Source organism: Penicillium coprophilum (genome assembly GCF_028826855.1).
Source record: "Penicillium coprophilum strain IBT 35676 chromosome Unknown utg000006l_segment0_segment0, whole genome shotgun sequence".
NCBI classification, from domain to species: Eukaryota; Fungi; Ascomycota; class Eurotiomycetes; order Eurotiales; family Aspergillaceae; genus Penicillium; species Penicillium coprophilum.
In genome coordinates this window covers 3,283,584-3,304,659 of record NW_026622725.1, presented here as the reverse complement: position 1 = coordinate 3,304,659, position 21,076 = coordinate 3,283,584, and the positions used below count along the sequence as shown (strand labels likewise).

The following is a 21,076-nucleotide window of genomic DNA, read 5'->3' as shown; positions in this document are numbered from 1 at the left end:
AGTAGGAGAAGTTTTTACTGGAGAAATTGCGTAAGTTGAACGCAAGTGATTATTCCTCCTCTGATGAGAGAGTCTTAACGTCGGTGTATACTACTTTCTTTCGACCCTGAAGATTTCATGTCCAGCTTGGCCGCCCGTTCTTTGTGCTCCCTTGTTGAATTCAAAAACATGATTATAGTGAGAAATAGCTTATGATCGCATGGCATAGTCCATGGACAAGAACCTTAAACTATCTATATAACGGCTTCCTGTCAATCATCATTTACAGCATATTCTCCCACCGATTCTAAAGTTACCGGCGGCTCAACCCATGTTACCGCAGAACTGTAAAATAATTGGTATTCTTAAGTTCAGAGAAGGTATCATTCAATCCGAGATTTTGATCAGAAACCCAAGTATGGCCTCACTTTGTCCATAGATGACTCTATCCCTTATTGTGGGTATGAGGATATCTTCGGTTTACTAAAAAAATGGAAGACAGTCAAGATGATCGATTTGGATTGTGCAGAATGGAGAGAGGGAAGATAAACAAGGAAAGGAGGGAGAAATTGTTACCCATGTATCATAGTGTGGGGGTGCACTTTCTCACCAGGATACCATTTTCATTCAACTACCATCGCCACGGATTTTTTCGAAATCGATCGACCTCTTCTAGCAAGATAGCCCTGCTCTCGTACAAGATTCTCGTCACCTCATGTTTGTCATTTATTATTTTTTCCTCATCGCGATTTCCCCAGCATTCTGACTCCGATCCTTTATTTGGTTCAGGCCTGGCGCCAACAGCCCCTTCAGCTGCCAGAAAGGCATCACTGAAGGTAGCAGGAGTCGAGAAAAGACTTAAAGTGGCTCCAGCTCGAAGCAGAATTTTGACACATTCGGTTTGACCCCAGTAAGAAGCTGCGTTCAAAGCAGTCCCATATTTTCCCGTGGTCAAAGTAAGATTCACATCGGCGTTAAAAAATATCAAGTACCTGACTACCCAAGCATGTCCACTGGCGGCAGAAGCCGCAAGACTGCTCCCATATAGGCCACTCTGGAGACGAAGATTGACAGAAGCCTTCTTTGTCTTGAGTTCAAACTTTGAAGCAATCCTGGAAAGGGCGTGGTCCTCGTCGCCAAAAATCGCAGCAGCGAGAGTTCGTTCGTGTTTGTATTCATAAGGCAGATCCTTTGAGCCATTGGGATCAACAAGAAGGCGGACCACCTGTTCATGGCCCATATATGCCGCAGCTGCGAGTGCGCTTCCATAATCTCCTGGAATGAGCAGATTCACTGAGCCTTCTCCGGCTCTGATGAGAAGATCCACCATTTTTTCATTACCCTTGTATGCCGCAACTGCAAGGGCACTTCCATATTCTCCTGGAACACGCAAATCCGCAGAAGCCCCAAGTAGGAGAAGAAGCCCGGCCATGTGTTCATCTCCCATATATGCCGTTAGTGCAAGAGCACTTCCAAAGTATGCTTGCAGAGGTTGATCCAATGAGGCTCCCTTCATCACAAGAAAATGAACCATCAATGTGTGGCCACCAAGTGCCGCCTCTGAAAGAGCACTTTCAAAACATGCCTGATCAACGGGCGGGTTTATTGAGGCTCCACGATCCAGAAGGAGCTGAACCGTCTCCGTATAGCCACCAGACGCCGCCCCTGCAAGAGCACTTCCAAAATAGACCCGATCAGTGGGCGGGTCTACTGAAGCTCCATGATTGAGAAGAAACTGGACTGTCTCATTATGGCCACAAGATGCCGCAGCTGACAGAGCACTGAATTTTTTGCCATGTTGATCCACCAACGCCCCCTTCTCGATAAGCTTTTCACATATTGATGAGCAGCCAGCTCTGGCTGCAAGAATGAGGGGAGTTTCTTAGTCGTCATTCAGGTGTGATGGAACCACCTCGTAGCTATCCCACCAGTCAGAAAGTATGCCAAAGAATGAAAACCGCGACATTGCAAGAATTGGCAGACTTGACGGTAAAATCTCCCGTAAGGTCTTTACAAATGTTGTTCTGAACAGGTGTTCGTCTTCAAAAATTCCTTGCTGCCACCTATGATAAACTGACCCGCCCTGGGTGGGAGATCCCATAAGCTGACGGAGGAGACACCTCAGCTGACCATCAAAACTTTCCCCTTCATTTGGTTGATTCAGTTCTTGATACTGGACATGGTTAATCCATCGAGATTGGCAATAGCGATGGAAATCGTGTTCCTTTCGAAATATGCCCTGTCCTTGAATTTCAATTGATGAAATTGCATTGGCGTTGTCATTGTCGGTAGTCAAATCGCCTATCGGCTCTTCATACGCACGTATCAGAAATCGAAGACAAACTTTTGCAGCATAGCAATGGGCATCACGAAAGCTCCATAATCTTTCTTCGATGAATTCGACGACAGAAGCGTGTGAGAATCCCCAGCTATCACCGTCCTGGTTTGTATCACAGACAAGCAAATTGCTGCAAAGGTTCAGTAAAGTATCTTTGGATATTCTCTCTTGAGGCTCCTCTTCCCCTGCATCAAGACGAATTGCTGCCAAAATAAGTGTAGTAGTGAGCGGTTCATATGTGCACATCACCCACATGAATGCACGGTCAACAATCCGTTTTTGGAAATGATTCCGGGCTAGTCTGTCATAAATGTCCTTATAGGCCTTTGTGAGGTCTTCTGGCATTTTATCAAGCTGGGCGAAGACGTCCTGTTTCAAGCCGCAGCTCATGAGATATGGGATTTGGAGATTAACCAATTGAAACCTATGTCATCGTCAGTCGTCCTGCCTGATCATGGGTACACCCAAAACAACTCACATCCCGGCACTCTTTTCACAAAGTTTGTCAACGGTTTGCTTTTGATCATGTCTTGACATATCATCCCAGCATTGAATGACTCGCACTTTTTCTTCAATCAAAAGTCTGATATCATTATTGACGTCCGTGGCTTGGATGTGTATTGTGGCATGACCACGAAAGTGCATCCTGATGTCTGGATCTGGTCTCGCAGAGAAGAATACCCGCATTGGCTTTTCCGACTTGGTCCCAAGATCGGAAATGACATTGAACAACATCTTTCTTGTGACCTTGTCACATTCATCAAGAGCATCAAGAACAATGGTCGTGCGACCGTATTGATTAATCAGCTTGAGAAGTTGTTCTTTGCATGTGTTGATATCTGGAGAAGACGTCTTATCTTTGTATTGAAGAAAGAGATCCTGAACATCCTTGCTGATATGAGAGCCCTGGCCTGGAACTGCTAGTTGACGAAAGAGGCTTCGAATGATATCATCTGGCTTCTCATCACCCCGTCCCCTCGTGCGCTTGCAGTAGTAGTACGCAAATCCCTCCCAGGGCATTGTGGTTTTGAGAAGTTGCTCGATGACTTTGGATGTCAGGTAGGTTTTGCCAGTCCCAACTGAGGATATTAGCCTGCTTCTTATTCGTGGCAACTAAACTTTTTATTGTCCCAGAAGTGTGAGAAACCTACGAGATCCTTGAAGCCAGAGAGTTGCATTCTGTCTGCTCATATCCCATTCCCTAAATATGGGGTTTTTCAATAGCCAGTCGCAAGTGTCTGGCAAACGATCCGTGTTGGTGAGGTCATGTCGGTCTTGTGCCTTTATGGGAGAGATCCAGTCCAGTGTTTGGGTCATTCTCCAATCATCAAGTCTTTCCAGTACCATGTAAAAGTTCTTTGCAACAAAAGTTTCAAAGTTGCTAAAATCATTGACGAACTGATGGATACGTTCATCGATCTGATCGACAAGATCACTTTGACAATTCTGCGTAACTGCGAGTAGTGCAGAATAAGACTGCTCCAATTCAGAGACCTGTGATTGGACTTCCTCGGGATCCCAAAGAGCCCGACCGACTCGTAAAGCCGTCGGGCGCTGTAGTTGCTTCACAGTGACACATATGAGCTTCAAACACACAATACACATGTTTTCCAGTGCTAACTCAAGTCTCTCTCTAAGCTCATCCTTGGCTTTGGGGAGGTAGTTTCTCGCATATGCGTTTCCACAACTGATGTACCGAACCAGCAAATCGGCAACCGTAAGGGTGGCCCCGATTTCAGCTTCCGCAGTGGCCGTGGCCTTGAGTAGTGAGTCGCTGACATCTTACTGATGGGAGAATTAGGGAGCACACCTGCATGGCGCCCTTAATCACAGGCCAAACAACGTCTGCCGGTTTGGGGACGAAGTTGACACCAATATCTCCGGCAACCGTTAGGCAATTCACTATGTTATCCATGTAGTCCCTTGGAACGATTGTGTGGCCGTGGAACTTTAAGACCCATCGACGGTCTTCCCACTCTTTCTGCTTTGTTCTGGTAACATCAATGAGGTCTTTGATGGACGGCTCCGGAGCTTCCGCATTTGATTTGAGTTGCTCCTGTGCTCGGTAAGCTTCAAGTTGCTCCTGTTGTTTTGTAGAAAGCTTTTGAAAGCTTCGCTTCCACAGGCCCTCAGGAAAGTCTTGGCTGAGGGTCATTGGGGGATATGTGGTGTTGGGTTGAGAATTTGAGCCTGGGCCGACGATATCGACCACGAGATGAAGTTCTAGTGTATCCGGTGTCGTCTCGATATTCGGTGAATTTGTGGTTGTGGAAGAAGTCGCAGGCCGGGTGAGTGTTTTCATTGGTTTGGTTACTGTGTCTCGGCGAAGGACTTTATGAAATTTGTGTTTCCATCTATGCCAGCCGATTGTGGAAAGATCGTGAGCCTACAAAAAGGAAGTAGTATAGCAAGAAGCGATCATTTGTCTAGAGTAAGGAGATGGGTCAACAGAGGGGTGGAAAGATGAGTAGAATGAGGAGCGAGCAGAGCGATTTATTTAAGCTGGGCTGGGCCGAACCCCGCGCACTGATGATCACTCTATGTTGAATACATATATGACTAGTCCATTCATATTAACGTCTTTTCTTTCTATTCACCGAAACCATTGCTTAGTAGTGGCCTTTGAGCCCAAGCTACCAAATATAGTCACAGACAAGGTACCCCGACCTGCCTAATTTTGATATGCATTCAGATACAGTCTGTCATGTACACGTGTGTTATATGGTGCCATGAACAGATATATCCACTTGTCCTCAATATACAGAGATGGGGGGACCCCCAATCACCAATACGTTGGTTTGCTGAACCTTTTGCTCTTCTTTTGACTGCTCGACAGCTAGCAACAAGCGCGTAGAGCGGATGTATAGTTCTATCAAGTCAACATGGGATTTTCCCCATTGTATAAGCGACTCACCTTGCAAAATAACCTCAAACCCGACGGAAGAGTCATCATTCTGATCATCCTGATGTATGAGCACTGGGAAAGACGGATCCCACGCCTTCGGCCGCACGCGCATTTTCAGCCCAACGGTCTTCCTGATATCCACCCACAGTATATCCTCGCCGGAGGACGTCCGAGGCTCGTCCGGGTCGTCTTCCAAGTCGGTCTCAGAAGTCTTCTTTATTTTCTCATCACTTTGATCCCGCAGCCACTCCCTCCATAACCGAATTACTCCGTCCTCAATTGTCGATGCACTCAGCAGCAATGACGTCCCCGGCTTGACTTGTACAAGGTTGGCCACCACACATAACTGAGAGAAAAACTCATATCCATCCAAAGTAACCTCACGTATCACTGCATCACCTCCATTGCCCTCTCGACCCCCATTTATGTCAGCCCGTATGAACCCCACTACCCCCGACAACAGAAGCGTCCTACCTGGCGAGAAACCGAACTTGGAGCCATTTGTACTTGGTTGTTCTTCTTCCTTCCTTACCTCTGGCCGGAAGCGCGAATATAGCCCTGTCACTTGACCCAGCTGGCGGGCAGTATCGACATTCTCGTATAACGAACCTGCGCAATCATGATGCTCATTTAATCCATCTGTACCGAGATATTTGCAGAAAACGGGTGGCTCGGTGAGCTTTGAGCTCGGATGGAAGCATTCTAGCAGTAATTCGTATTCCCTGAGCGGCGTGCTGAGCAGTAGACGGTAGTGAATGATTCTCAGTACTAAGGCGTGGAATCGGTGGTTGACTGATGTGAGTGGGAGCAGTGCCCGAGTTGAGAAGTCGGATAGGATTTGGATAAATACCTAGAGACATATTTAGAGCCATTGACCCATGTTATACTCTGTGGACATACTTCATTGGGTAGCGAGTCCAAGGTCACCGCGGGGTTGGCGGGTTTCATAGACATGGTTATTGTTGATTCACATTCACGCTAAGAAGAGAGACTAATCGATGCCGGTCAGTATCATTTAAATGTTAATACAACAAATAACAAGTTCATGTGAGTTACACTGTGTTGCGATTGATGTTGTACATCTACGTACCATCAGCATTCCAGGTTCGAAGTTCGGCCCGGATAGCTCCGATAAGCGATAAGCAACGTCATACCGTGAGAGGCGGGCGTAAATTTCCCTTTTTGGCTTTTTGGTGCCAGTTCACTATGTACCAATCCACCACGTGGGGACCATGACCGGGATTTTAATTGAACTGCGGTACTTAATTACCTCTTTCGGTTGAATTCGGGTTAGAATTGCTCCCCCGAAGGCGCATGTTTCCCCGGAAAACTGCGGGATCCCGATTTCTGGACGGCTCACCGAAGAAAACAGGACGGAAATGACGCCAAGACGTCGCATGCTAACGTATATTGTCTGTACAACTTCAAATCACTCGCCTTGACATTTATATTAGGCGAGATCCGCCTTTATACAGCACTTGGCGTCGCTTAACACCTGTAACCTGACACGTTCCTACTCCAGAGACCCCGCCTCCCCACCAAACTTCAACCCTCAGCTATTCTCTCTTTCTTTTCTTTTCTTTCCTTAATTCTTCTCTCAAGCTATCTTGCCCTGTGATTATTTTGATCTATAACTATGGAAAACGTACTCGACGACATCTCCCACCGGAGATATAATCCTCTCCGTGGCTCCTCTATCTTGGTCTCTCCCCACCGAACCAAGCGTCCCTGGCAGTGAGTATTTTCGCGATAAAACGACATTGTACAACAAACCAGCTAATCATACAACAATCTAGAGGAGCGCAAGAGAGCCCCTCCAAGACTACCCTGCCTGACTACGATCCCAAATGCTACCTCTGTCCCGGAAACGAGCGCGCCCAGGGCGATACCAACCCCCATTACGAGAGCACTTTCGTATTTGTAAACGATTACAGTGCAGTGAAGGAAGAACAAGCGGCCTATGAGCCCTCAAACCAGGATGGTACGTCTAACCGTCTAGCGCATTCGCAACAACCGTACCAAGCTCACAAGTCACAGAACTCGAATCGCGGTTCCTCAAAGCCGAGCCTGTAACTGGCAAATGCTACGTGCTCACCTTCTCATCCGCGCACAACCTTACCCTAGCCGATCTGGCGCCTCGCGAGATCGTACCCGTAATCGACGCCTGGACAGAGATCTACACAGCTCACCTGTCCCCGACCTCGCCGCTAGTGAAGAACGCCCCCGCAACAACGCTGCAGCCCACATCCCACTCAACAAGCGCCACCAAGCCAAAGGAGCAGTATCGGTACATGCAGATTTTCGAGAACAAGGGCGCGGCGATGGGATGCTCGAACCCCCACCCTCACGGTCAGGTCTGGACGACTAGCTCAATGCCAGAAGAGCCTGCCGCCGAGATGGCGCAGCTGACCAAGTACCGCCAGCAGCACGGCGGTAGCCACATGTTGGAGGACTATGCGGCGCTGGAGAGCCGCAAGCAGGAGCGCGTTGTGTTTGAGAACGAGGCGTTCCTGGTTGTCTGTCCGTGGTGGGCGACATGGCCATTTGAGACGATGATTGTTAGCCGCACGCACAAGCGCGCGCTGGTGGATCTGTCCGAGGCTGAGAAGATGTTGCTTGCTGAGGCGATCGCAGAGACAACCCGTCGTTATGATAACCTCTTTGAGACGCATTTCCCTTACAGTATGGGTATTCACCAGGCTCCGCTTGATGGTACCGAGGAGGAGATTGAGGCTTCCTACCTGCACTTGCACTTCTATCCGCCTCTGCTGCGAAGCGCTACCGTGCGCAAGTTCTTGGTCGGCTATGAGCTTATGGCGGAGCCTCAACGTGATATCACACCCGAGCAAGCTGCTGCTAAGCTGCGGGCTTGTGGAGGTGAGTTGTACAGGAAGAAGATCGATTCGTGAAGTGTCTCAGAATTGAAAAAAAAAAGAAACCAAGAAACTAAGAGACGAGAGAGAAAAAAGTGATTATGTCTGGATAGGGCTATACCAGACTTGTTGAAGATATTTACTCTTATAGTATACATATATATTATTTCCCCGCCAAAGCTTTTGTGCCGAAGCATAAGTTGTACATAGTTGTGGCGCAACATAAATGCTCAGTTCCTCTATAGCTATCGGTTCCATGCGTAGCATTGCATTGAGCCACTCCCCTAACGTAATCTTCTCTACCAAACTCAGGGACTCAGCCCAGGTACACCGCACGCTGGGTGAACATCCAAGCTAGCGAAGACGACGCAACAATCAAAGGACTCAAGAACCGGCCTCCGAGCTCGGCATCACCGCAGATGAGTTCGCCAACAAAATGTGTCAGGGCAATTCCGTACGTCCACATGCCAAGGTCGTAAGCGACAGAGTTTGTGATATTGTAAGCGGCGGTCATGCGAATGACTGCGGAGAGGAAAGTCCAGGTTCCGAAGACGCGGCCGGAGAGCGGGCTTGCGGGGACCTTGCCATTACTGTAGAGTTGGGAAGTATATTTTGGTGAAACGTAGGCTTGCAGACTGTTAAGGGCAGAGACGACCGAAACCTGTATAGAGAGATGGGTGGTTAGTTGGATTGGGGAATGGTGGCATTGGCAGTTAGGGGTTCGGAGTAGCAGGTAAAGGAATTGGGTGGTTGAACACGGGTGGAACGTACGAAGAAAAGCCATTTGGGCAGCATGCCCTCCGACTGGGGTAGATAGGCGAGATATTGGTCCATTTTGAGCGAGACTTGATTTGTTTTTGTTTGTAAGGGAGTTTGTTTTTCTTGTTGACTTGGATGCCGAGGATGTTTGGAAGTCTTGGCGTTGATCCCAACAAGTCTCTCGCATTGGTCTGCTCAACTTTTTTTTTCTCCTGTCAACTCCTTGTTATCCACATTTCTTTGCTCGTCATGGATATCTCGAAGCACATTGAGTGTATCTCCCAATGGCCAAGCCATATTGGCCCGGGCTTGCCTACTTATGGTGCACTATTCCTTCTGGCGACTGGTGGGCTAGCAATTGCCTGCAAGGTCTGGACGTTCGTGCGGGTGCTTCTGAGCCTGTTCGTGCTTCCGGGTAAACCGGTATGGAATTCAATACCCAAGCCTTTGAATTAAGAACATGAAGCTGACAAAAATAATTGACTAGCTTCGCTCGTTCGGTCCCCCCGGTAGCTGGGCTGTGGTAACAGGCGCGTCAGACGGTCTGGGCAAGGAATTCGCGTTGCAACTGGCCAAGGCGAAATTCAACATCGTTCTCGTATCGCGAACCGCCTCGAAGCTAGCAACACTGTCTGAGGATATCAGCAAGCAGTTCCCGCAGGTGCAGACCAAGACTCTCGCAATGGATTTCTCGCGCAATGCCGACGCCGACTACGAGGCGCTGGGCGAACTGATTTCCGATCTGGACGTGTCCGTTCTGGTCAACAATGTCGGCCTGAGCCACTCGATCCCCGTTCCATTCGCCCAGACACCCGCCGCAGAGATGGCCGACATCGTGACCATCAACTGCACCGGCACGCTGCGCGTCACTCAGCTTATTGTTCCGGGCATGATGCAGCGTCGCCGCGGTTTAATTCTGACCATGGGCTCTTTCGGCGGTCTCCTGCCTACCCCATTCCTTGCCACTTACTCCGGCAGCAAGGCTTTCCTTCAGTACTGGTCTACTGCTCTTGGCGGCGAGTTGGCCCCCTACGGCATTGATGTGGAACTTATCCAGGCCTACCTGATTACCTCTGCCATGTCTAAGATCCGTCGTGCCTCGGCTTCTATTCCTACCCCGCGCGCTTTCGTTCGCTCCGTGCTCTCGAAGATTGGTCGCAGTGGTGGCTCGCCTACCTACGCTTACAGCTCGTCGCCCTTCTGGAGCCATGGTATCATGGCTTGGTTCTTGACTTCTGTTTCAGGGACTATGGGTAAGCTCGTTCTCGGACAGAATAAGTCTATGCATGAGAGCATTCGGAAGCGCGCTCTCCGTAAGGCTGAGCGCGAGAATGCTAAGAAGAGCACTTGATTTGCTTGATTTACCGCTATTGAAATAAAGATAGCATACACGAGCTATGCTCTTTCCTCGGGCATGTTTTATATATTGTTCGAAATGCATGAGGGTTCGAATGAATGTGGTTAACAAAAGAATGAGAATCATCTTACTAATGGAATATCATTGACGCCAAAGAACATCGTATTCTATCCCAACAATCTTGATACATCCTAGTTTAAAAAACAAGTAAGAAATGCTGGCTTCCCTCGCCAGCTTCCAGTGACCTCCAGCTACCGAGCATCTAAACTCAAAAAGAGCAGACCTCTTATCGATAAGCTCTTATCACCCCGCCTCCCGAGGTCTCTCGGCTTTAACAAACTGATCTCATGTTCATAACCACTGGCGAGAAACTGCCTATATGCGAAAATAAGTTGGAAGATTCAAGGACTTCATAACCAAAGCCATGTCCCAAACGACCCACTCCGGTAGTGGCATCGATCCCTCCAGCACAAAATCCACAGAATCAAAGACATCAGTCTGTGACAATCGCATTCACCTCCTCCTTGCTGCAACTGGCTCAGTCGCGACAATCAAAATAGCCAATATTATCAGCGCCCTCTCCCCTCATGTCCACAAGCTCTCAATAAGAGTAATCCTCACCACAAAAGCCAAGCAATTCCTAGCCGGCCAATCCGCCGAGCAGCCCCCCGTGTCGTCCCTAATTTCCCTCCCTGGCGTCGAAGCCGTCTACGATGATGATGCGGAGTGGGGACCAGAGCCATGGCGCCGCGGGGTTGACATCTTACACATTTCCCTCCGACGCTGGGCAGATATCCTTGTCATCGCTCCCCTCTCCGCAAATACCCTCGCCAAGCTCGCCAATGGACTCAGCGATAACCTGTTGACGTCTGTATGTCGGGCGTGGGATACAGATGGCCAGGTTGATGGGAAAAGAAAACGGATTGTAGTTGCACCGGCTATGAATACGGCTATGTGGCGGCACCCGGTGACGGCTCAACATATACGGGTGTTAGAGGAGGAATGGGGGGTTCGGAAGGATGAGAGTACGGGAGAGGAGACGGGCTGGTTTGAGGTTCTACAACCGCAGTCATCGAAGGTGTTGGCTTGTGGGGACGTAGGGAGTGGCGCTATGTTAGAATGGACCGAGATAGTCAAGGTTATTGAGAATAGGTTAGGCTTGAGTGATAATTTATCTCAGGATAATTAGGATTTGTTCTTGAGTAATCTTTTTGGGTTATAATTTACTACATCCTACTTCAAATCCATACTCCCGCCTGATCTTTAGGAATGGCAAAACAGACACTACATGGGGTTGGGGAGAAAGTCCAGTGTGGAGAAACATCCATCAAGCCTTCATTGATGACATACCAATACCTGAGAGGGGAGCCATGCATGACCTTACTATTTATTTTACTAGATATTTCTCTTCGTCGTGGCCGTGGGGTCGTTTACCAAATCCGGCATCTCCGCCAGCTTCACTAAATTAATACACTGACTCCACGTGTTTGTAGGCTTAGAATATCAAGGGAGCCCTGTCGGCTCACTTAGAAGCTGTGGGTCTGCGGAGCGGTCAATACTCCTGAACGAAAGAGGAATCATATACTCCCTGTAGTAATTTTTCCCACTGTCATCGGGAGTTCAGTCCGCTACGGCTAAACTTCGGGAAGCAACGGGGTGCTCTCTACGTAAATAGGGCCACTCACCTCTTGGCAACCTAATATATATTCTCTGCCGCACGAAGCTCGAAGGCTCATCTCTCGGCCTCTCAGTCTAGCTTTTCTTTATTTTCCGGAGTCGAGCAAAGCCAAAGGAAGTCTAAAAGACACAACGCAGCCCAAAGCATCATGGCTTTGTACGACGAGTTTGCCTGGACTGAAACTGCACATGGACGATGGGAACGAAATATTGACGAAGCTGAACAATTTTATACCACTCTGGCGAGAAGGTTCGAAGGCACTGGCAGAACGTTCTTCGCGATGACCGCACATGTCTCCTTCTCTCTTTCGGGGGAAGTGGGATCCCTTGATCCGATCACCGCACTCAAGAACGCATGGTTGCAACTTCGTTATGACCACCCCACCATTGCCTCGTGGGTTGAATATGACACCAAGAGCAACAGATGCAAAAAGGTCTATGAGCCTTTCCGTGAGGACAGTACCACTTGCCGTCAAGCGTGGCTAGACGAGACATTCTGCATTATCTCCACCAGTCAAACTGGGAAAGAGTGGTGCAATTCTGATCCCCCCCGTCCCCAAACTGCCGACACTCTTTCTAATTACACGCGAGAATCCAACCGGCGACTACCAAGCCGATGTTGTTCTTCGGTCTCACCATGATATTATTGATGGGATCGGATCCTTGCATCTTCTCAACAATCTTTTCAAATACGCATCGCTGTTTCTTGAGAAGCCAGACTCCCCACTGCCCCAATTCGGCGACGAGTGGAAAACCTTGAGCCCCCCATTACGAGTTGCAGCTTGCATTCCAGCCTCATTAGACGAAAAGCAACAGACCCGAATTAAGAAACTGTCCAAAACCAATGCCTCGATTCGCGAAGGTATAGAGATTGCCAAATTACCTTTTCACAAGGGACAAGCGGTTCCCGGTTGTCATCAACGAATTGAGCTCAACTTGGATCTTGAACAGTCTCAACAGCTCCGACATGCCATCAAAGACATTGGTGCTAGTGTGACGCATGTATACCATGCGGCCATAGCCCTTGTGCTAAGAGATCTTCAAGACCGTGGTCCCAACGAGCGGAGCGTTCGTTATATCAACTACGCCTTGATCAACGAGCGCCCACTCTGCAAGAGTCCTTACAGCACGCCTCAGCACGCGGCCGCCGTATACCACTCAGTCTCAGGATCAAGCCTCGTGATTGACCTGACGGTACCTTCTGCTGAAGACAACACCCGCAACCACAAGATCAAGAAAGACGAGCTCCTAGATGTTGTTGAGCAGGTGAAAAGGTATTATCTCGAGATCCGTGATGATACGGAGCATATCTCACTGGCTCCGCATTACTGGGCTCTCTCTACCCCAGCCTATCCGGCGGGACCAGACGCCCCCCTGTCCCAGCAGCGAATGATGCACCATCAGTCTCTATCTCTAGTATGGGTGTCGTGGATAATATTCTAGCCCCAACTCACGGCCAATTTGAGTTAGAGAGTCCTTGGGTAACGGGAGAAGAGTTAGGCACGGGGCTCGGCCTGTTTTTAAGCACTTTCCGTGGACGTATGTGTCTCAGCGCTGCATATAACGATGCATGGCATGATAAAAACGAGGTCGTAAAGTTCGTGAGAGACTGCAATGAGCTGGTGGTGCACGGCCTCGGACTGTGAAGCAGACTCAGAATTGGGTTCGCGACGAATGGAAGAAGTAGATCAAGAAATAAATGTTACGATTGTTTTTACTCGAAGGTCAACTATGAGCGGACAAGTAGGAAGGGCATACGCCGCTCTCATACCTTGACCCCGCGGTTAGCTTAGATCTTAAGAGAGAGAAAGAGGGCTTTTACAAAGAAAGTGGTACTCTGTGAGGCGCTGTGTGAGAGCAATTGGTGATTTACTTCCCTAATACTTCATGGCTATCTGGTTGATGCATGGAATCCGACCTTTCCATCATCGATAGTTCTATCTCAGGATTCTGATTGGACCGGGTCACAATCAATGTTCTCGAATCATTCTCCTTCCGCGAGAGCATCATCCCTTCACTGTGCATACTCAGTGATCTTCTATGCCTTCTTGAGCTATTTTGCCTAGCTCTATGCCCTGCCCCAGAGGCTGACTCCCCTGTATTGGAGGGACGATGAGAGGAAGATTTCTTGAAATGCCCATTTGCTAATTTGTATAGAAAGGGGAGATTCGCGCAAGTGATTCCACAAAGTGGCTCGTATATAGACAGAATTCCGAGCGGGACACCAGCCCCTAAGCCTTCTGTTAGCAATGCAGATCCTGGATCGTGGGGGGATCTATTTGGGCGTACAAGTGAAGTCCGACGATCCTTGTGAGACCACAACGGTCAAGCGAGCAAGAGTAACGCCGCATGTGCTACGAATGTCAGAAGCAACTTCAAGAGACCGGTTTTGATAACTTACAATAAACCAACGGCAAAAACACATGCGATCTCGAATTTTCGCCTTCGACTAATTTGCAGTCTGAAGATGATTGGCAGGGGAAGAAGAAACACCCATAAGTCGGTGACCAGGTTCGTAATGTTGGTGAAGTAGGAAAAAGCCACCAGATCTATACAGGTTCCCGTCACATCCGAATCCCAAATTGTTTCAATAGGGATACATTCTAGCCCTAGACCGATCTCCATGGCCGCGAGCCAGCAAATGATAAAGATTGCGGTGCCAATGACAACTCGCCGAAAGATCACGGTGCTGAAAATTCGATAGTAAAGCCCAAGAATTGAAAGCTTGATGCATGCAATGGCCCAGTCGTAGAAATGGCTGAAGACATAGTCGCCCTAAGAATCCAGCATCTTCAGTATGAAAAGTAGTATAGTGAATTTGTTGAAATCACCCGAAAAAACCCCTCGACTTCCTGGGTACTCAGAGTAGCTTGGTGTTTACCAAAGCCATAGGGTGGACCTGTAATGCGTGGGTCACTCCATACTATCGTACATATCTCAACACGACAACCTACCATAAACCAAGCCACTTATGCATAACCCAACCGATATCACCTGCACGTACCAGTATTAGCAAGCGAGTGGAAGAAATGTGTTGGAAGAAAAAGAAAAGTTGGCACAGACAGTCGAGAAAATAATCATATAATCATCGAAGTTGATAGGATTTTTGGACGAGGGTCGTAGTACGACGAAAAGCCGGAGTCCGGTGAACAGAATCATAAATGGAATAGGAATCGAATATAACACAGTCACGACTGTGACCCGCGACTCACTTGAATCGACTTCCCCCGCCATTATGGTCGGGATCGAAGTAGCTGAGTGAAAGCAAGGGATGAATCCATGGAGGGAAATCAGGAAGTGTTCCTCAAACACCGTACACGCGATCTGAATATTCACGCTTGCGCTAAGGAGTACGGGGTAATCCAATGGTAATTAGTCTTGTGCCCGGAATGGAAATGGCCCCCATCTTACAAGGCCGTGCCGTGTGGCAGATAGTACTTTTGTACATATTAGGAAGGTGGATAAAAGCTGATCAATCACGATCTACAATCGCTTAAACCAACCAAGATTTCATGGCTAAATTCCACGCTAACTACAATCATACATAGTATGTGTAGTTATATATTGACAATGTCTATGTTATATAGATAGGCCCCTTTAATTAGTGGGGAAAACAATGGGGTTTCGGGTACACGAGGCCGAGCCGACCCCCGGGGCCCGTGGGACTCGCTTACAAGTTAGGGGCTCCAGGTATATTCACAGCGCAGATAGAAATAATAAAATTGCCTCCTTTCCTCCTTTGCAACCCTTACCATTTCAACGCCTGTGAGTAGTGAGGATGGGTTTTACAGGGATAAGCAACCTTGTTCTTCTGGCTCTCGCCATTGCCCCGGCTGGTCGAGCTAACCCTGTCCAAACATCGAGCCCAGTGGTTGATTTAGGCTATGCCACCTACCAGGGATACCATGACAACACCTATAACCTCAATGTCTTCAAAGGGTGAGAAGCATACCGCATCATGTTTGGCAATGTGTTCTAGTTTTCTTACTGTCTGGTAGGATTCGATATGCGGCCCCTCCTGTAGGAAAGCTGCGATGGCAAGCGCCACAAGCCCCTCTAGTGAACAGAGGATCTATCCAGCCTGCCACTAAACAGCCCCCAATTTGCCCACAGTTCGGTGGCGCGAAGCTTCCAGAAGTATATGGCTTCAATTCAGCCCTGGGAGATGAGGATTGCTTGTTCTTGAATGTGTATGCTCCGCCCGGGGCCAAAGATCTTCCCGTTCTACTTTGGATTCGTAAGTCTTTTCAAAAGTCAAAGATCAGAAGATTTGACCGAGAGAACATGTCCTAAGTACTCATAGATGGTGGGGGATATGGGCTTTTTGGGGCCTTTTACGACCCCAGTGAGTTGATCAGCACGAATGGCAACGGGTTCATTTCAGTCATGATTCAGTACCGACTGGGAGCCTTTGGTTTCTTGTCATCAAAAGCCGTACACACGCACGGGAAGACCAATGCAGGCCTGCTTGACATGCGTTTCGCCCTCGAATGGGTCCAGGAGCATATCGAAAAGTTCGGTGGTGATGCCTCCCGCGTCACGATTGCCGGTGAATCTTCTGGAGCAGGCTCCGTGATGCTACAATCAATGGCTTATGGTGGTCGTGAGGATAACTTATTCAATAACGTAAAGTTTGAGAGCTATGAAATCCGAGACGCTAAGGCTAATTTACATAGGTTATCGCTGCCAGTCCGTATTCCACGGCCTTGCATCAGTATGATGGCAAAGTTCCGACAAGACACTATGACGATTTTGCGGCACGAGCAGGGTGTCGTAAGGGGGGGCCATATGTCCGAGGCAGCGGTATTTGACTGCCTTGTCAAAGCCGACACCACTACTTTGCAGTATGCAGGTGGAAATGTCTCCATTTCAGGGGAATGGGGCACCTGGGCCTTCGTTCCTGTGGTCGATGGCGACTTTATCCAGGAACTGCCGTCTAAGCAATTATTCGAGAAGAAAGTCAGCGGCAAGCGAGTTTTATCGGGGGTAAGTCTACTGTGCCAAATCATCGTAGTATTCTATAAGCCTGCTTTATGCTAACTCTTCCAGAATAACGCCAATGAGGGTGTCCCGCTTAGCCCGCCATCTGTGAGCACCACTGGCGGATTCCTGAGTTATGTACACTCTGCTTTCCCTTCGCTCTCTGGCCGTGATTATTCCCGCCTGTTGGACATCTACAAATCCTGGGACAGCTCCCCCGAAAACAATGGACCCCGGTATGATACACTTGGTGATCGCGGTCCAACCGCTCTAAACCAATCAGAAATGGCAACTGGTCTCCAGCAGACAGTCTTCAACATCTATGCTGAATCTTCCTTCGACTGTCCCTCTTACTGGCTTGCGGATGCCTTTTCTGGAGCTGGTACCAAGGAGAGTTGGAAATATCAGTACTCTATTACCCCTTCATACCATGGGGCAGATTTGAGCGCATACTTCTCTGTTGGAGCCACTACGCCTACTCGTGGCTTGATTGATGCTTTCCAGAAGATTTGGGGCAATTTCATCATCAACGATACTCCAGTAATTTCTATCATCGACGCAAAGGGTGGTGCAGACAACGCTACCGTACCTGAGGGTGTCAACGGAGATATCTCCTGGCCAAAATGGAACAGCGGATCTCCAGTCCTGATGAACCTGAACACCACAGGTGGAACAACAGTTTACGTAGAAGTCACTGATAGTCTCACTTATTGGCTTCGGGAAGGACCTGGTGTCACGAATAATTTCAAACTGGCAGATGCATCGAAGTGGGAAGGTGGCCGTGGTCAGCGCTGTGAGTTCTGGAGAAGCGTTGGGCCACGCGTGCCAGCATAATCGATTAGGTCACTTCCTTGTTCAAAGCCAGGCTGTATAGATGCCTTTGAATCTTTCAAGGCTTGAAGGTACAAGCGCTCTGGATAGTATTACTCGGCGTATATAGAATAGCTCTCTGACTTAGTTGATTATTTTGATCTCATTCGGATGATGGATGCACCTATTTTAGATCGAATTATCTAAACAGCGATAAATTATTTCTGCTTCGTCAACTACACTATTTAGCCAACAGCCATGGCACCCGCATCCCTGTCAATTTTCTATCGCAGCTAACTAAGAGAGTTGTTAAATCACCGCCATCTTGGCGAAATATTATGCCATCAACTATGCATAGCTTTCAAAAGTCCAGTCCAATGCTTGCGGTTCCAATTACCACCTGAAGTGCCTCCACGGTAAATCTCAAGGCCCTGTTTTCCGCGTCAAAATTGAACCCGACGGAGTAATTCAGCCTATACACTGTCCGCGCATTCGGATTCCATTCATGACAACAAGCTTCAAGATCAAGCGTGGAGAAGTCAGCGAAAATGTACCCAACCACTGTGAGATCTGATGTAAGTTAGCAAGTGGTTCATTTTACACTCCGTGTTCAAGTCTTGTACCGTTGAATTGAGCAGCGTGTGCAGGGTACGGTGGACTTGATAGCTCACAAGAATACACTGGGATGACCATCACCTTGGCATCGTGCTCATGGTACAGGTGATACGACACAGCGTTTGTATGAGCATAGATGAGTCCTTCCTGATATCTCTTGCCCTAATGTGGGGTTGTCAAAAGGAATTGGCAATAAGCAGGGGGAGTATAACCGGACGATAGGAGACTCACCTTGACGATGAACCATTTTATCTCCTCTACTTCTCTCTGAATCTCCATACGCTGGAAATTAAGCCTGCCTCGGGGCAATGGTGAACCAACTCCGTAATGACGAGGACTTCTGAATTTTGCACGCATGGCTTGGAGTGCCGATCCAGTAGAAACAGCCATAACTCTGAGGATATGTTAGCTATTTGGGGCAACAATCAGTTGGGAAGACTCACGATTCCCGCGGTGGAAGTGTTATTAACGATCTTCCTGAGACTTCAAAGTTGCGACGAAATGCATCTTGAAGGCAAGGTGACGATGCCAGTCCCCCAACCAGGAGAATTTTCTAGATGATAAATTTTAGCCTCGTCGCTGAACTTGACCTAGAGCGGTACGGTACCTACATTGATCACCGGGGAACCGTACTCTCTATCTGCGGCTTCAATCTGCGAATTGACCAGGTGAATAATATTGTCAATAACTGGGTCAAACAATGTTTGAACATCTTCGGATACAAGAGTAAACATGCCTGTCTTCATATTAAAATCCGACATGCCATAAGCTGCTCGACCTCTTCTGACACGGAGTGGTAAATGGAAAGGGCCTTGTGCTTTTGTACTTCCAAAGCTCCTTTTGACATGTTCGAAACTCCCCATAAACTCGCTCCCTGGAGCAATCAGATGGTTCAGGTGTTCAAAAACGTTCTGGGGGAGTCGGTTTTTCATGAGATCAAACAGTCGCCTGTCAATAGCTGCACCTCCACATTTGGCTCCTATATCGATTTAGCATCTGGTCTTGGTAAAAATGCCCCCAATATCTCCCTTGCCTTGTATAGCAGCTATCTGTGATACATTGAAGCTGGTGCAATCCATAACAAGTAATGTTGTGATATCCTTGAAGTGAATGGTTAATAGCGCCCTTAGTATATAATTTCGAATTGTAGTAGGAATTTGGAACAAGACGACACACCACTGTCCCACTGCCACAGTCGCAGACCAAAATCCCGTCTCCGTTCTGGAGCATACCGTTATTCTTGAGGTAGACATGCATAGCTTCCGCGGCTGCTTCAGGCTCGGAGGTTATTGTAAGCGTATCCTGTGGTCTCTTAAAAGTCCACGCCTGATCTATGGCCTGCGTGCTTAGTTTGTGACCTTGATCGGACCAGATTGCAGGAATGGTGAATTGAAGTTCAACAGGCATATCGTGGAGTGGCAGATCTGGGATATCTTGAATTCTCTTCCATACAAACTTCAACACAAGGAACAAGTAGTCAGCGACAACATCCACGGGAGGCCTTCTTGTGTCAGGGTAGAGATCTTGGTGAGGATTGCCAAGAGAGACTGCTTGGTCCAGAACCAGCTCATCAAACTCGGCTAACTTCGTGCTGCTATCTAGAACAAGCTTGGTCAACGAGTATGCCCTCATGTCAGGCTCTATGTCAAATCCCCAGCGGGGTGAAAGCATGGAGAATGACGGGTTGTCGGCAGAATACGCTATCCTGGATGGGACTTTGAACTCATTGCCACCGAGGGGCCATTTTATATCGGGTTGAAGAATGGCATTTCCGTCTTGCACCAGGTAGATGCTGACCGCTAGATATATATCATCAGCCCAGATCCACACTCCATAGTACACATGGCTGCAGTATTACCCGTCCCTGATGCTCCATAATCGAGGCCAATGACGATTCTGTCAGACGTGCCAAAATACACTGATGACGATTGAGTGTGTTGCAGGAAGCTGGTCATGGCCATATTTCTGTCTTTATGTACCACCATTTATTAGAGATTGTAGAGACTGCAGTTTAGCTACCAAGGAGAGCTCTACTTAAGTCATGTCCTGTGAATCAACCATTTGGCCAGAGGCTGACCCTAGATTTGTCTCAATCCACCTCATCTAGTTTATCTCGAGACGGATTCTTTTGAATCAAGATTCACTTGTTTTGAGTTGATCCCAGCAGGACCTTCGTCATGTTCGTGGTTGATCTCTGCTGGTATTCTATTGGGTCGTGATTTGCTTTGCATATTTTATATGGCAATTTTGAAAAGAGATGGCATTCCCGCCATCATAAGGCTGTGCTGTATGAGATCGTTGATATGTAGATAATTTGACATAATTGTTCCATCCTCTCAAAATTCACAAAAGACTATTGTGGGTAGTGATTCAAGGGTAGGAGTTCTGTTGGAAATCGGGCTAAGGTACGGCATGTAATAGGCATGTTTCAACACCCATCGCACTAACAGGGGTTTTGCCAGGTAGGAAGTTAGTAATAGATTCATGATCCCTACCCATTGGCCGGAGACATTAATGACTTTGAAAATGGGCACTCAGTATGACGCCAACTATTCGCGCCTATATAAATCCTTGAATTCCGTTGTTTCTCGGCGCTGAATCCAATATACGGTACGGTAGCTAGTTGTATACCCTTGAGACGAAAGTGTTGAGAGTAAGATATTTGAAACTGTACAGAGGCTTAGAGCTTTGTCTTTGCGACTACGTATTGAAGAAATTTACTTTCATTGTATAGAGTGGTGTAGGAAGCTATGCAGATTGAGTTACTTAGGTATCAATGTTCA

The 21,076-nt window shown here is 48.0% G+C and overlaps 9 protein-coding genes across 9 annotated transcripts; 5 read left to right on the top strand and 4 right to left on the bottom strand.

The window, feature by feature from the left end:
• Positions 1 to 610: 610 nt before the first annotated feature.
• Positions 611 to 4,619, bottom strand: N7500_010228 (ankyrin repeat domain-containing protein; the record flags this gene model as incomplete). The annotated part of the gene is made up of 6 exons (XM_056681366.1): positions 611 to 1,807; positions 1,889 to 2,003; positions 2,058 to 2,741; positions 2,796 to 3,396; positions 3,469 to 4,075; positions 4,128 to 4,619. 6 exons carry the CDS (start codon positions 4,617 to 4,619, stop codon positions 611 to 613), a joined length of 3,696 nt encoding a protein of 1,231 aa, XP_056528748.1.
• Positions 4,620 to 5,070: 451 nt separating this feature from the next.
• On the bottom strand, positions 5,071 to 6,176 carry N7500_010227 (uncharacterized protein; the record flags this gene model as incomplete). Its single annotated transcript, XM_056681365.1, has 2 exons — positions 5,071 to 6,072; positions 6,123 to 6,176. The coding sequence occupies 2 exons, from the start codon at positions 6,174 to 6,176 to the stop codon at positions 5,071 to 5,073; spliced, it is 1,056 nt and encodes a 351-aa protein (XP_056528747.1).
• Positions 6,177 to 6,858: 682 nt separating this feature from the next.
• N7500_010226 (UDP-glucose:hexose-1-phosphate uridylyltransferase) lies at positions 6,859 to 8,131 on the top strand (the record flags this gene model as incomplete). Its single annotated transcript, XM_056681364.1, has 3 exons — positions 6,859 to 6,956; positions 7,019 to 7,203; positions 7,260 to 8,131. The coding sequence occupies 3 exons, from the start codon at positions 6,859 to 6,861 to the stop codon at positions 8,129 to 8,131; spliced, it is 1,155 nt and encodes a 384-aa protein (XP_056528746.1).
• A 280-nt stretch (positions 8,132 to 8,411) lies between these two features.
• Positions 8,412 to 8,929, bottom strand: N7500_010225 (Erg28 family protein; the record flags this gene model as incomplete). Its single annotated transcript, XM_056681363.1, has 2 exons — positions 8,412 to 8,756; positions 8,867 to 8,929. 2 exons carry the CDS (start codon positions 8,927 to 8,929, stop codon positions 8,412 to 8,414), a joined length of 408 nt encoding a protein of 135 aa, XP_056528745.1.
• A 69-nt stretch (positions 8,930 to 8,998) lies between these two features.
• N7500_010224 (ketoreductase) lies at positions 8,999 to 10,205 on the top strand (the record flags this gene model as incomplete). Its single annotated transcript, XM_056681362.1, has 2 exons — positions 8,999 to 9,277; positions 9,342 to 10,205. The coding sequence occupies 2 exons, from the start codon at positions 8,999 to 9,001 to the stop codon at positions 10,203 to 10,205; spliced, it is 1,143 nt and encodes a 380-aa protein (XP_056528744.1).
• A 430-nt stretch (positions 10,206 to 10,635) lies between these two features.
• N7500_010223 (Flavoprotein) lies at positions 10,636 to 11,400 on the top strand (the record flags this gene model as incomplete). The annotated part of the gene is made up of 1 exon (XM_056681361.1): positions 10,636 to 11,400. One exon carries the CDS (start codon positions 10,636 to 10,638, stop codon positions 11,398 to 11,400), a length of 765 nt encoding a protein of 254 aa, XP_056528743.1.
• A 637-nt stretch (positions 11,401 to 12,037) lies between these two features.
• Positions 12,038 to 13,331, top strand: N7500_010222 (uncharacterized protein; the record flags this gene model as incomplete). The annotated part of the gene is made up of 2 exons (XM_056681360.1): positions 12,038 to 12,338; positions 12,403 to 13,331. The coding sequence occupies 2 exons, from the start codon at positions 12,038 to 12,040 to the stop codon at positions 13,329 to 13,331; spliced, it is 1,230 nt and encodes a 409-aa protein (XP_056528742.1).
• A 2,335-nt stretch (positions 13,332 to 15,666) lies between these two features.
• On the top strand, positions 15,667 to 17,702 carry N7500_010221 (putative carboxylesterase; the record flags this gene model as incomplete). Its single annotated transcript, XM_056681359.1, has 6 exons — positions 15,667 to 15,827; positions 15,887 to 16,125; positions 16,192 to 16,514; positions 16,565 to 16,661; positions 16,714 to 16,874; positions 16,938 to 17,702. The coding sequence occupies 6 exons, from the start codon at positions 15,667 to 15,669 to the stop codon at positions 17,700 to 17,702; spliced, it is 1,746 nt and encodes a 581-aa protein (XP_056528741.1).
• Positions 17,703 to 18,039: 337 nt separating this feature from the next.
• N7500_010220 (Hsp70 family protein) lies at positions 18,040 to 19,964 on the bottom strand (the record flags this gene model as incomplete). The annotated part of the gene is made up of 6 exons (XM_056681358.1): positions 18,040 to 18,248; positions 18,302 to 18,455; positions 18,525 to 18,687; positions 18,737 to 18,846; positions 18,905 to 19,269; positions 19,352 to 19,964. 6 exons carry the CDS (start codon positions 19,962 to 19,964, stop codon positions 18,040 to 18,042), a joined length of 1,614 nt encoding a protein of 537 aa, XP_056528740.1.
• Between the last annotated feature and the right edge of the window lie 1,112 nt (positions 19,965 to 21,076).